The sequence below is a fragment of the Ailuropoda melanoleuca genome, chromosome 11 (genome assembly GCF_002007445.2).
Source record: "Ailuropoda melanoleuca isolate Jingjing chromosome 11, ASM200744v2, whole genome shotgun sequence".
NCBI lineage: Eukaryota > Metazoa > Chordata > Mammalia > Carnivora > Ursidae > Ailuropoda > Ailuropoda melanoleuca.
In genome coordinates, this window is record NC_048228.1 from 77,677,307 (window position 1) to 77,693,091 (window position 15,785).

General features: G+C 39.2%; 1 protein-coding gene across 2 annotated transcripts in view; it reads right to left on the reverse strand.

The window, feature by feature from the left end:
• Positions 1–8,173, reverse strand: part of NSUN7 (NOP2/Sun RNA methyltransferase family member 7) — a 51,561-nt gene extending 43,388 nt beyond the window's left edge. Inside the window, exons 1-3 of one of the 2 annotated variants that reach the window (XM_002926503.4) lie at positions 7,600–8,173; positions 6,913–7,317; positions 65–123 (exon numbers count right to left, since the gene is read on the reverse strand). In XM_002926503.4, the coding sequence (XP_002926549.1) occupies positions 65–123; positions 6,913–7,225 (372 nt within the window). In that variant the 5' untranslated portion in view covers positions 7,226–7,317; positions 7,600–8,173. The other variant, XM_034671910.1, reaches the window with a different exon arrangement.
• Positions 8,174–15,785: the final 7,612 nt, after the last annotated feature.

The window sequence follows — 15,785 nt, forward strand, 5'->3', positions numbered from 1 at the left end:
GCTTTTTAAGACTTTCTAAATAATAATCATGAGACAGCTAATTATATAAAAGTTGTCTACTTACTATTGTGGTACTTGGGAAGATGGAGCTGTCTATTAATATAGTTTCCAAAATATCTTGAACTGCAAGACGAGGAAAATTTCTGTTACTCAAAAATACCAAAACTGAAAATGAAAACTTTGGAATCAAAGCACACTTTAGACAATACTACCAAATACTTTTACTTTCATATCTAAAATATACCTCAATTCTTGACAAAGACTCAAATTACAGTTACAGGATGAATACCTGTCATCTTTATGATTCCTGGACCCTTAGGACCCAGGTTCCACATGAAATCCTAGTCAAAGGAGCATTATCTGAATAGCTAAAGTAATAATAAAAGAATTTTGACCTCCAGTTTATGTCCTTTGAAAAACATTAAACAGGATCTAATTTAAGTGTCTTATCATTTTTATGTATTGTTGGATTCAATTTGCTAAGAAGTTTGTTCTATGTTTATGCTCATGAGGAATATTGGTCTATCATTTTCTTTTCTTGTAATATACTTGTCAGTGTTGAGATCAGGGTTACGCTGACCCTGTGCAGTAAGTGGGAAGTGTTCCCTCTTCCTATATTCTTTGGAAGAGTTTATGTTAGATCAGTATTACTTCTTACTGAAATATTTGGTAGGACTCACTAGTGAAGACACTGATAATATTTAATTTAAGACCCTAATGACAAGGAGTTAGCCATGTCAAGATCTGGGAGGAGAGAACATTCTAGGCAGAGAATTGCAAAGGTACTAGGTGGAAACAAGTGGATGTATTGAAAAAACTCCACAGAGTACATGAGTGTTCCTTTTGTTACAACTACTTAAACTATATATACATCATGTAACAAATGCTTTAATCAGTTGACCAGAAAGCTAGGCTAGCTAGCTTCAATTCACTCAACATTTGTGGAAAACCTACTATATGCACAGCACATGCTCAATTTGCTTTTATTTGGGAGAAGGGAAAAACTAAAAAGAAGTAACTAATGGGAGCACAGACTCCAATTTTCATAGGAAATCCTTTGGAATCGTGATCCATATTTGAGCCACCAGTTATGGCTGCATTATACAAGGCAATATCCCCATTTCACTTTCAAGGAAAATAAAGTTTAGTTTTACAATCTCAGTACTTGCAAACCAATTCCTATCTATTTCATAGGTTTTCAGCATGGGTCCCAATTTTTATCACAGAAAATACAGTCATCATAAAAATGAAGTTCTAAGGAAGCAGACCTGCGCAGGTCACAGAATTTTGAGCAATGGAGATGCTTAACTCTTAAGAAATAGGAGAGACAGAATGAAAAAAGGATGATTTTGCCAATATTGCATTTTTCCTTAGGGGGCTTTTATCAAAACTGGTAGCATCTTTGGGCTGCCTTTGATACTGTGCAGAATGCATTACCTTTGTGTATCTATGATTTACATAACATTCTCACATAGTAATATCACCATTAATAGTAACTGTACACTTCAGATAGTGCTTTCTATGTGCTACACCTTGTTCTAAGTGCTTTCCATATGTTCATTGAACTCTTGTAACAACCTTGTGAATTAGATCTTTATTATCCCTATTTTATAGGAAATGAGGAAAATATAGTTAAGTAAAATGTTTGTAGTCACACACCTAGTGGCAAATCAGGGCTTCAAACCCAGACAGTCTGGCACCAAAGTGCATGTTCTTTACCACAACATTATGCTGCCTTTCTTCACCTTCCTCTTAGTAACAAACCAGGGTGGCTAAATAAAACACAGCCAGTGACTAATCTGAGTTGTCAGGATTTACTTGAAGATTGTAAACTTGCCTATCCTACCTGGTTTGGCATAAGAACTTGAATTATTATTCCCTGTTCCCCACTAATTAACGCCTGTTCTCTTTAGTCTGTTGAAGAGAACGCTTAATCCCCATTCCTCAGGTTTTCAACATGGAGGGGTCTTCCCTAGAGAAACACCCTCTGCCAGTGTGTCTGCAGGACGTGCAATAGAGAGGGCTACACTTCAGCTGAGTCATGGATCAGATGAGAAGTCTCTAACTCAATAGTAAAGTATTTGCAAGCCACTTGGCTGGAGATCTAAAGCCATGTCACCAAACACCTTTTTTCCCCTCAGTCATTCCAAAATCAAGTGTAAAGGAGGAGTGCTATTTATTGGACCCCTAAAATTCACATAGCCCATCTTGTCATCCCTCCATCCATTCTTTTGACTCTCCTCTAGGTTCTCCCTCTTTATTTTCCTTCATGTGAGGGATCTCTAGAATCTTCATTCAAGAATGTCAATTGTAATTATACAATACAGATAAATGCAGTTTGTATGTGTGTGGAAGGAGGGAAACAATAAAATTATTTAAGTATTTTTTGGCAAAACTAGTAAGAATATCCACTAACATTCTGAAAGAATATTTGAAAGATGTAAACACCAGGGAAAGGAAGCTGGCATCACCAAACACAAAATCATTATGCAATTAAAATAAAATAACATGGAACCGTAAAAAATTAGGATTTAGGGATGGGGTTGCTACTCTACCACCCTTTTCCAACCAGATGAAATACTTCCTCTTTTTAACCTTCTTCCTGCTAGTTCCTTAGATACATCATTTAATCTCTTCTTGAGCCTCCTTCAATTTTTCATCTGCAAAATGAGAATCTTGCATCTCAAAGGACTGGTATATCAAATGATATAAACTGTTTTTTGAATTACAAAGAACTATGCAAATATAAGGTATTATTATTGTCAGTCAAGAAAATTGCTTTAACCTCTTACATGAAACCAGATCTTATGAGGTTATTGATCTAAATCATTTTCCTAATGAATCACTATGCAATCAAGAATTAACTCAGCAGGCAGGGTACCTGTGTTTCACCTCAGGTCCTGATCTCAGGGTCATGGGATCAAGCCCTAGCCCTGGGTCAAGCTCCATGCTCCTTGGGGAGTCTGCTTCTCCCCCTCTGCCCCTCCCCTCACATGTGCACGTGCACACATGCTTGCTCTCTTAAATAAATAAATAAATAAATAAATATCTTTAAGAAAAAAGAATTGGGGCGCCTGGGTAGCACGGCGGTTGGGCGTCTGCCTTCGGCTCAGGGTGTGATCCCGGCGTTATGGGATCGAGCCCCACATCAGGCTCCTCTTATGAGCCTGCTTCTTCCTCTCCCACTCCCCCTGCTTGTATTCCCTCTCTCGCTGGCTGTCTCTATCTCTGTCAAATAAATAATAAATAAAATCTTAAAAAAAAAAAAAAAAAAAAGAAAAAGAATTAACTGAGCAGGCCGGGGTGGCCAAACCCTGAACATTCGAGGAAAGAGTTGGCCCTCCAAGCTCCTGGGAGATAATCTCTATAAGCCTTTGGAATATCTTGCCTGATAAAAATGTCCTTGTTTACATGGGCATTGAGCAACACGATCAGCATGGCCTCTGAAAGAGCTTGAGACTGAGTAAGGTCAGCTACTAGTGCACTCCTATCTACGTGACTGATCCCAATAAACACCCTGGACAGTAAGGCTTAGATGAGGTTCCCTATCTTCAGTACTTCCTTCTACATACTACAGTACTTCATGTGTGTTGTCATACATTGTTGCTAAGAGAATTAAGCATTGCCCAAGGACTCCATTGGAAAAGGACAATAGGAAACTTGTACCAGGTCTCTCCTGGACTCTCTCCTATGTACCTTTTTCTGGTGTTGATTTTATTATATTTATTTATTTATTTATTTATTTTTAAAGATTTTTATTTATTTATTTGACACAGAGAGAGACAGCCAGCGAGACAGGGAACACAGGCAGGGGAGTGGGAGAGGAAGAGGCAGGCTCCCAGTGGAGCAGGGAGCCTGATGCGGGGCTCGATCCCAGGACTCTGCGATCACGCCCTGAGCCAAAGGCAGACGCTTAATGACTGTGCCACCCAGGTGCCCCGGGTGTTGATTTTAAATAACCTTTCACTGTAATAAACTATAACCATGAGTATAATTGCTTTGCTGAGTTCTGTGAGTCCTTCCAGTGAATCATTGACCCTGAGGGTGGTCTTGGGCACCCCAACTACAATTACTAATTTCCAAAGCCATAACCAAACCATACATTAAGCATTTACTAGGTTTTTCACTGACAGGTTTAGAAGATTCTGAAATGAGCAGGTTAATGCCATAGTCAATTCCTGGAACTGAAAGTTCACCAACTACTATATATACCCAGAGAGGCTAGAGAAAGAATTCAGCCAGGAACAAGATGAACAATTCCAGGGAAATCTGTTTCTCCCAGCGCTCTTTTTTTCTTTATTTGTGGTTCATCAGATTATTTCTTAAGAAAGCATTTTCCAGATTTTCTTCTTTTTTAATATTTAGAATTCCTTGAAACATCCAGAGATTCTTTGAAAAAACAAACTGGCTGCTAGTACTCTACTTCTTTGATAGAAATAAAACTTAAAAGGAATAGGCTCCTCTTCATTACCTTCTTTAACAGAAAATTGACTTTGGGGCTATTTAGTAAAGCAAGAGTAGCGGTTGTCTTCATCTTAAAAAAACATAGTGAACTCTTTAAATCTTTAAAAGGTTAATCAGATAAATACACTCTCTGCTTTGAAAGAGCTTATACACAAAGGACATCAACAAAAGAGCAAACAATAAAACTAAAAAACAACACAACCAAAGGAATATACTTAACATTTACATAATTAAGGACTTTCCTCTGTCATTTTTTCCTCCTCCTTGTACTTCCACAGAAAAAAAAGGTAATATGACCTAATTACCTATTCATAATTCACCAATAAAAGGTACCATTACCCAAGCTCTCTTTAGTTTGTACAGTAACCTTTTCAGCATTATTGCTCCTATAAAACCACAGAGGAAAAATCCAGAATTTTCTTTTCCAAATTGTGATTCCCTGAACCTATACTGTACAAGCTAAATGTGAATTTATAAAATGTCATGTGAAAGTATTGGTAGAACACTGATAAATACAGAAGATAAAAGTGAAATGCACAGAGCATCCCATATTTTAAAGCAAAATATCAGGCTCTTAATTACCTTGGAAACCTAATGCATTTAGAAACTCTGGTTTTATTCTATTTGAACATTCATAAATTATTCAGATAATAATTTAAACAAGATATTATTATTATAAGAATATAATACTTGTACCAAGTAAACAACCAAAGACATTCTAGTATTTGAACTTATTTTAGAATTAGAATTTAAAATATGAACATTTCAAGCAAAAGCAGGTTTGTAAAGGCCTATGACAATACTTTGTCTGAATGGGATTTTCTGGGTCATTAAAAAATATCAAATAGTCACAAGGCCCTTTCATAAAACAGAAATAAAGACCGAGAGAAAGAAAAAGATAATCTAGTACACATATCACTATGGCATGACCATTTAGTTAATATGTTAATTTTACATAGAATAATTTCAGGCTTTTAGTAGATTTCTAAAGGTAGGAGTCAATGTTCCATTAGGAAAACAAATTGTCTATAATAGAATTTTGGCATTAACATTAAATACCAACTAATTAACATAGATGCCCAGTCCGCCTTTCATTGTTACAAGGAGAAAATGTAAAAATGTTCATTTGGCTCATTATTTAAAGTGCAACAGCTGCATCTTTAAAACTACATTTTTTTAAAGCAGGTGGAAGGAATGGATGAAACAATCTGAAAGATTACACTGGAAAAGAAAAAATGGTTAAGACAGATTCAAAAAGAAAAAGAAAAAAACCTGAACAGGAGAAAACAAATGAAAACTAAAGAGAAGTTGCATCTTAACATCAAATTTTTCTCTATGTTGACAAATCCCTGGCTTCAGAGTTGAGCTGCGTCACGTCTGCAGACTACCGAAATACATATATTCACATGTAAGTAATTAATGGAATATTTTAGCTCAACTGAACAATTGTTAACTGCCGATGTGCAAGGGTGTAGGAGACCCAGTAAGTACTAACACTAAGGAAATACATGAAAATTAGTGTTGCCTTTCCAGTTGTCTCTTTAAGAAGGGCACATGCTCATCTTTCAGCCATGCTGCTAATAATCTAAGTATTTCTGGAACTTCTTTTCTGGAACTGTATTCAGTCAGTTTACAAACCAATATAAACATTAAAATAATATAGCACAACGTGTTGTAATATAAACTCTAAAGTTCATAGCTAGTCCAAAAACAAACATCTCCAGACACTTTGACTGCTTGCTCTCATAGTATCAGTATCTGGTTCCATCCTAGAGTCAGCTCCATACTCAGAAGCTGATAATTAACCACGACTGAGGGAATCTGAAACATTGCATCTCAAATTCTGGAGGCAAATTGGAAAGGGGCATTCTACAGAAGTTTGGAGGAATAAATTTACAAGCTCCCAAAATTAAGGCTACTGGCTATGAATGGGATCACCTTAATTGGAGTTGATTTAATTTTCATATTCATTTTGAATATATTGCATCTTTTCTTCTTACTCCATCTCTGTTCCTTTCCCCGACCCTCTTACTGGCTTTTATATTTGTGAAAGTTCATACACTAATATACAAGATGTCAACACACAAAATGCAAAGAGATAACCCAAGGAGAGGGAACCTGTACTTGGGATACTGCAGTGGATTCTTAATTCTTCCTGTCAGTGGAATTGTTTCCTTGTTCAATTTCATGACTGTGCATGACATCTGTCTAAGGCCAGGCACGGTGCTAGGCCCAGGCAGATCTGCAGGGAAAAAACAGTTCCGGCCTGAAAGAGTTTATTTTACCTCAACTCCCTTAATTCCTTAACATTTGCAACTGACCAAAGATAGGCTTACGCCTAAAAACAAAACCCGGTGTGCAGGAGGGGGCGGGAGTGGGGGACTGCACTCCACAAATTCTCTCCTTATTTTTCTTTCAGTGCTGATCTTTAAGGCCGGTACTACTCACACTTCAGGGCACTGAAAGCCAGCTCATAGGAGGACCGCTGAAAGGCTTCATCCTCAGACTTCAGCAAGGACCGCAAAGGTTCATTCCCATACTTTATTAAGACTTGCTCTGGTGACTTTTCGAATCGAATACCCTGAAAAATGTTTGCTGCCATAACGTAAACGGAGTCCGGATAGCCCGTTTTTTCGGGTAAACCAGGTGAACTTTTTTCGCTGGGTGATGGGTCACTTGACAGTGCCAGGGAAGCGAGTTGGGCGATATCCTCCGTATTTTTTTCGTTCGAAAACTCCAGTTCACTTGTGGCATGAAGCATGTTTGCTCCTTGACTGTGGTCGGCTAAGTCAAGGCTGAATTACAACTCAGATGTTCCAGGAAATGGTCTTCCTTGTACCTTAAGCATCGTCTCTGTGAAAAGAAAAGGTTATCTCGGTAAATCACTATTTATGCAGGACCCACTTGGTGGCCCATTTCGTTGTGGCGTTCAAGACTCAGAGGCGGCATCTCCTGGCGGATCCAAGCGTCCCATACTTGGGGCCGGGCAAGACCCAACCAAACGTCCACACACTCAGAAAGGGAGGGGGGTGGGGAGGAGGTTGGGGACTCGTCTCCCAAGCGACCATTCCCGAGGCCCGTTTGGGGGTAACGCTCCCCACGAGCCGCGTCCGTGGCTCCACGGGCGCCCCTTACCCCAGAGGCCGGATGTTTCCCCGGGCTTCGGGGACGGAGACGCGGCAGCCGCTGCACTTGGGGCACCGGAGCCTGGTGTCCGAACAGTGCCCTCGGGAGCCCGGGGACGGCGGGACGCCGGCGGCAGTTTGGTTCCAATGCAGCCTCTCCCACCCGCTCGGTTTGGGGCGGGGGGGGGGGAGGCGGGGGTCGCGACCTCCCGCGCTCGCTTCGCTTCGGTTCCCGAAAGCAGAGCGCGCCTCCCGGCCTCTCCGGGTCACGCACAGCGGCCCTTGGCCGGACGCGGCGGCAGAGCCGGGTGGAGCGCGGCGCCGGTGGACCCACAGTTCAGGCCCCGCAAGGATCCGCCTCTCGCGATCGGCCGGCCGGCCGGGACCCAGGTCTCCATGGCAACCGGGAGCGGGCCGGACGCCGCTGGAGAGCTGTTCCCGCGGGATTTGGAGGGTGCAGCCTTTACCCCCTGGCTAGTTGTTCTTCTTTCTGAGTTCCGTGACTCCTGTTCCAGCCCCTCCTTGAAACCGAAGTCCCCTTGCGCAGTTGGACCGCTGGGTTCCCGAGGGTCGTCGATCTCCCCAGAACCACAAGTGGCCGCCTCTTTCCCGACACGTCCCGGGCGGTCTCCTAGAAAGCAAGAATTTTGTGTCGCTGACAGCACCCGCCTTGGCGCGTGTAGCAGGAGAGCAAGAAATGTTAAAACAGATGAATGTAGAGAGCTACTGAAAAAAAGGGGGAAAGACGAGCCTACTTTATTTCCATACTTTTTAGAGGAATGGCTATCACATTAGACGGACTCTTCCAGGGCAAATTGGGTAAAGGTCTTTGCCAACTTAAGACCAAGTCCCCCCTTTCCAGGAATTGCCTGCAAAGAAGGACTTGGCTGAAATGGACCCTAAGACGATCAAATTTGCCTCCTCCAACCCCTAATTATAGCATGGAACTGGGAACAAATATAAACCTCCCCAAAGCGGTTTAATATGGCTACTTTAATTTTTGTGTCTACCTGGTGAACTCCTCCTACTCAATCTTTGAAACTCAGTGCAAACATTGCCTCTATAAATCCTTCCTGATGCTCGTATTAGGATATGAATTTAGCCACTGTGACAGAGACCCAAAATAACCGTTGGCTTCAACAGAGCAAGTTTATTTCTCACATAAAGTCCTGTTGGCATAAGGGCTCTCCTCCACACTCCTATTTTATGCTGCATATAAGGGCTTTGCCCTTATCAGCTTAGTCCAGGGTGGCTTACCATCATTGCCAGCTAGGGGTTGGGGGAATTAAGAGGAAAGGGAGGGCATACCCATTCCTTTCAAGGACATAACCTGAAAAGTACACACATCACGTGGCCAGAACTTAGTCACATGGCATACCTAGCAGCAAAGAGGGTTGGCATATGTGTCCAACTAGAAATCAAGGGAACTATTGCTATGGAAGAAGGGGAGAATGGCTATTGGGGAACAATAAGTAGCCTCTGCTACAAACCTCTGTCTCCCACCCCTTTATCCGGATAATTAATCCACTTGCTTCAATTATTCCCAGAATGTCAAGCATTGCCTCTTCTATGCTCCCATAACATTTTCTACATGCATGCATGCATTCCATCCATAAATTTAACAAAGGAATGTTAAATTCTTACCATGTATCTGGTACTATGCTCAGCCCTGGAAGTAAAGATGAATGTATGGAAATGATCAGGCATCTTACCCTCAAGAAATTAATGAATAGATACATGTGTGCTTTGACACCCTTCAATTTTTATAAATATTTGTGAACATACTGTATTCCCCCTCCTTCTGCTATCTTGCTATCATGTAGCCCATAAAACACACACTCTTAGTTTTATTATCTCTATTTTTATTATATGTAATATTGTATTCCCAGGTATTAGTAAAATATCACTGTCTTTCACACACACATATGCACAGAAGATTACAAATATGAAGATGCCTTAGGGTTCATGATACATTTTATTATGCATCACACGGTACATAGTACAACCTGCTGAAAATGTGAGGCACTAGCTAGCTACAAACTTTAAAATACTATTGTCTTTCAAAATATAATTTGAGTAGCTTTTTATTTCTCCATGATAGGTCAATGTAAGTGACAATTTACTATATTGAAAATGAGATTTAATGAGAGCCTCTATCCTCAAAGTGAAGCTTAAGCAAACAGTTGTTGGTGAGTGAATTCATGGTTACTATTTACTCTAATCATGTGTATAATCCTCCTTACCTCTCACTTCTGTTTAATGGTCTCATTGTGGACTTAAATCTCAGGGAAGACAGTACAAAAGTCTCCATAGAGATAGGTGTGTGGATTCAACTGTTGTGAAAGCAGGGCAGTAAAAAATGTGGTCTTTGTTTAAGTCACTCTGTAATATAATCCGAACATTAAATCAGAGGTAGTGTAGAAAATTAAAAAGTTAGTTACCTGGAGCTTTCTACCAAAAGAACTTAAAAGAATGATTTTCTTTCCCCATGGGGTAGAGTATTTGAAATATTTGTAAATTAACCTTCCTTGCGTTTCACTCAGAGTAGCCAGTGTGTATTAGCAAAGTAGATATTCAAAATACATTTCTTACTGATTCAAGTTACTCTGGGCATATAAACTGTGCTCAGTTCCATTGAAGCTTGTTATAGAAATGTAAAAAGCATATGAAACATAAAGAATTTTAACTTGTGTTTTTAAACATTAAGGCTCAATTTATAATTATTGCCATTTAGAAATAATAGTCTAATAGTCTATTTTTGCAACAATCCTTTTCCTTATTCTTTTATATTTTATAAAGTTACCTAGTGTTCCATCGTGGACCTAAGCTATTTCTAACTGGGAACTTTGGGGCACTAGGGCAGCTATCAGGAGCCCTATTTGTCTGAGGATTTTCAGGGCTTAGTGGGTAAGCTTCATCTGGAGACGGATGATCAGGTACTAAGATATTCCATCCCAGAGGAGAAGAGGGTGATAGATGCCCACGAAGGCAGGAAACTCACTCTGAGATGGGCAAACATCATCCTCCAATGGTGGGTGAGCGTTGGTGTGAAGGAATACTTCGCATATCATAGAGGATAGCATTACTCAAGTGTCCTCTTGCCCAGTCTCGGTGGAAACTTGTTCCAAACCCACACTTGAAAAGGAAATGGTAAGATGATAATGCAAAGATCCCTTTGGGAAAATAAAAATACGATTGTGGGTTCTTTAACACAAGCCCATCAAAGATTAACCAAAGGAGCTATAACCACTTGCAAAGGTGGGGAAAAAAATCTTAATTTGGAAGCAGCAGACAAGTGGGATGGAGCAGAGTCCTGAAGGGTGAGGCAAGTGGAGAGGAACAAAAGTCCAGACCATAGCAGTTCACAGCATCTTTAGAAACAATATTCTGAAATTTTGAAGCCAAATATGACAACAGCAACTAAGGAAGAGTTTGAGTGACCTGGGATGCAATAGGGAAAGAGGTTCAATAGGTTTATTATCCATTCCTTGACTGTCTTTCGTGGCCCAGGAAAAAAGAGGTTAAAATAGACAACCCTTGTAATAGATTGAACCCACACAGTAGATTCCCAGGGTTGGTGATTCAAGCACCACCTTTGTGGATTAGTTTTCCATATCCACATACTACCATTTATACTATTTACTCAATATTTTAGTTTAAATCAGGATCACAGTTCTATGTAAATAGAAAACTATAAAAGGAAAATCAGCATCATTTGTCATAAATGAAAATAACCACAACAAAAGAAAAATAATACTATTAAATTATAGCTACAAACAGTGTACCAAGGCTCCAGGCTTAACATTGACTACTCTCAGTTAAAAAGGAATATGGGCAATGTTAGAGAGGTGTTAAACACCAGTACAAAAATGAGGCTTTCTCCTTGTCAGAAGGATCAAAAGAGCCTTGATAAAGCAGCTTTCTCATTATGTATTTGTTACTCAATACTAATTCAGCTTATCACTTCACATCATCTCCTGTACCTTTGATGGTGGTGGCTCTGAACTTAGGGAAACACTGTTAAGAGATTTGAATTCAAGAGTTAAAGAAAACATGCTTCCTCTGAAATAGGGAGAAAATACAAGAAATTCAAATCTGGCAAGAAAGACATTAGAAAGATCTTGTGTCACAGATGAACTCAGTCCATTTACACTGCATGGTGGTAGTGGGAACTTTGAAACTAGATAGAATCAGAAGACCTGTTTTTCAGTCCTAATATTGTCATGAATTAGTTGCACAACCCCAGGCAAGTCTCTTTGCTTTTTGTATTTGTTTCTTGATGTGTTGAAGTCTATGATTTATTCACTAAGAAAAAAGTGAGTGGAGAAAAAACTGAGAAAGATTGGCAGTCAATAGGGGAAATATATTTAAATATCTGTTTTAATATTTATTTACCAATGTCTACTTAAAATTTCTGTTCAAAAGTTTATTTTAGCAAAAGGGCAGAAATGGAGGAATAAAAGGACAAAGACATAAGCCATACAAAAAAAAAAGATAGAAAAATGGAAAATATAAATCCTACCTAATCTGTAATTGAATTAACTGTAAGTGGATTAAATACTCAACCAAAAAGCAGAGGTTAGTAGAATGGATTTAAAAATCTAACTATATGCTGGCTGCAACAGACATGTTTTAGATTCAAAGACACAGATAGGTTGAAAGTGAAAGGATGGAAAACTATAGCCATGCAAACTAGAACCAAAAGACAGCTTGAATGGCTATACTATTATCAGACAAAATAGACTTTAAGACAACATTCATTCTAGAATACTTTGGCTTAGAAAATAAGTCCTAGAATTGAACACATCAAGATATTTTGGCATTGGCAAAGGGTTAGTAAAATTGTGGCAGGTCTAAAAATTCTGTTGACTCATTGATTTCTTTGGGAGCTCTGGATATGTGTTTTGGGCCAAACCAAAGCACATGCCTCAATGTTAGACTATCCTAGCAAATCAGACTGCATCAGAGAGGTAAAGATATGGTTTTTTATGGAGATCCCTGAACTAATGCTCAGAATACATAATCTAATAGTCATGGAATTCCTTTGTGAAATGTCAGAGTCACTTTACCCTGAAATTACACAAATTGCCTTAGCATTTAAATGCTTGAGCAAATATAAAAGAAACAAATATTAAAAATTTAATTATTATTTCCTTTTCATATTCTAAAGTTAAGGATCATGAAGAGTCATATGAAATGGTGTAAAAGGTTATCTTATGCTTTTATGTAAGTAAATAAAAACTTCCCACTCCCCCACAAAACTAACCCAATCACACCAGACCAATCAAACACTCAAAACAACAAAAACCCTGAGACAATAAGGACTTCTAACTAGGTTTGAGTATACTACCTTATTCTAAACTAGATTCAGGGAGCCATCTGCTGGTAAATTGATGAGTTGTCTATGATTCTTTTTTTTTTTTTTTTTTTTTTTTTTTTAGTGGATGTACAGTTAGGGTTGCCAGATAATATACAGGATGTTTAATTAAATAGTTAAACAAATAATTTTTAAAAGATTTATTTATTTGTTTTAGAGAGAGACAGATAGTGCTAACTGGGGGAAGGGCAGAGGGAGAGGTAGAGAATCTCCAGCAGAGTCCCCACTGAGCACAAAGCCTGACGTGGGGCTTGATCTCAGACCCTAAGATCATGACCTGATCTGAAATCAAGAGTCAGATGCCTAACCAACTGAGCCACCCAGGTGCCCCCCAACAAAAAATTGTTTAGCACAAGTATGTCAATACAATACTTGCTCCATATACCAATGCTATTTTGTCTTAAATTTTCAATTACACTCTTTCAAATGACGTAGAAAAGGTTTTCTTGAAATTCAGATAGTATAATTATTTAGGAATGTACTCACTGCTATGTTCACATGCTCCAGCATGAACTGTTTGTCTTGCCTTCTTCTATCTGTGTCCTTGTCATTTTTTCCAGAGTGGAGCCCAACATGGGGCTTGAACTCACAATCCTGAGATCAAGACCTGAGCTGAGACCAAAAGTCAGATGCTTAACTGACTGAGACACTCAGGTGCTTCTCCTTATCATTTTTTAATTGAGCTCTTCTTCCTAGCTCTTTCCTGCTGCTACAGTCTCATATTTAAGGAATCTGAGTTACCTCTAATGAATGAAAAACCAGATAATTCATTTTATTTTCTGTAGTACCTTAGTTGCAGATATAACTTATCTTTAAAAAGTAAAGGGGTATGTCTGTATATTTTATTTTTGACCTTTAAAACGTTAACTTATATTTTGAACTAGTAATATATTCACATGGTTTTAAATTTAATACAAAATACAAAAGAATATTCAGTGAAAAGTCTCCCACCCTTATCCTTCAGTAACCCAAAAGTTTCTTCATGTAGAGGCAACCAATCTACTCTATGTGATCTTTAGCCATCTTAAAGACATTATTTTGAAGTGAAAGCATTCAATGGGGTCATCTCTCAGGAAAAAAAGAAGTACCACGGATGACAATGAAAAACATTTCTTTCCTCATTAGTTGTGGTTTTAATTGAATGGCTTAATTTTATTTTGCCTATGGAGCAAATAATAACAAAATGTATTCTCTTAAATCTTGGTTGCATCTAAGTGATTGACATAGTTGTAAAATCCAATTAATTAAAAACCTGCATTATAAAATATCACAAGATGGAGATGTTGCTCCTTGAAAGTGACAGTGAAAGAGCATGAGCAAAAAAAAAAAATCTTCTGTCTCTTTTGGATCATCTTTACTTTCTTCTTTATCTTGGTCCCTGTCTTCTGACATTCAAGGTAGTGAGGAACATTCAAGGAGCCTGTGTTCAAATCCCTGATTTGTCTCTTTCTGCCTGTAATTCTGAATTAAATTAACCTCTAGGAGCCTTAAAATATCTATAAATTCAGCCTTATGCTCTTGTTATGAAGATTACATTAAATAATATATTTGAAATGTCAAAACCCTCCAGTGAAAGCCACCAACAGTTGAACAAGTTGGGTTTATCATTCATTGCAGTGAGGGAGAATGCACACCGTGGGGAAGAGGGCTTCTCATGAAGAGGGTGTTAGAAAGGACCTATTATAGGATTGGGGCTGTGGTTGGGTGATTTGTGGTAGGGCCCAAGGAAGTAGGGTTCACTCTGGATTAGGTGCTGTCAGAATGCAAGAACAGCCTATGGCTGGGTATGTCACCATCTATTTACAGCAGTCTGCCCTTTTCCATTGTTTCTCTTTCTGCAGTTTCATTACCCTTGGTCAACCAAGGCCTGGAAGCAGATGATGCTCCTGATATATTGTCAGAAGGTCAATAGTAGCCTACTACTACGTCATAGTGCCTACATCACTCACCTCGCTTCATCTCATCACGTAAACATTTTATCATCTCACATCATCACCAGAAGGGTGAGTACAGTTCAATAAGATATTTGAAAGAGAAACCACATTCAAGTAACTTTTCTTGCAGTACATTTTTATATTTGTTCTAATTTATTATTGTTGTTAATCTCTTACTGTGCCTAATTTATAAATTAAACTTTATCATAGGTAAGTATGTATAGGGGAAAAGGTATTGAAAACAGATCCTTTCAGATCTAAGTTGTTTTTTTTTTAAGAATTTACTTATTCATTTGAGAGAGAGCACAAGCAAGTGGAAGCAAGCAAGGGAGAAGCGGGCTCCCTGCTGAGCAGGTTGCCCCATGCCATGCAGGGTTCAATTCCAGGACCCTGAGGTCATGACCTGAACTGAAGGCAGACAGGTAACCGACTGAGCCACCCAGATGCCTGTCAGATCTAACTTTTAAGTTCATTTAGCATTTGGCCTAGGAATAATTCCTCCCCATTACTGAGGCAAGTGAGTCTTAGTATTCTAAAAAGTATCTGTGAATTCTGAAGTTTTCCACTCTAGCCGTTAGGAGCAGGGACTATCTCTGGCCTTTGGTGAGCTCCATGAACTGTTTACTCTTTTCTGTAATCTTTTCAGGTGGTTCTTTCCCTGGCCTTGTGTAACTTCCTCACATACATATACTGAGCAGCACTCAGCTGAATATTAAAGGGGACCCTCTGCACATCTCCAGATTTGTCTCTCTGATTCTCTGCTTTACTGTGTGCATGCTGTTGACCTTGGCTCCCTTGGACTGGCAACTCCATCTCCTCAACTCGGAGAGGTGGCTGGGCTCCACTTGGGCTCCCAGCTCATGGAGTCCTGGAAATTTACCCTAG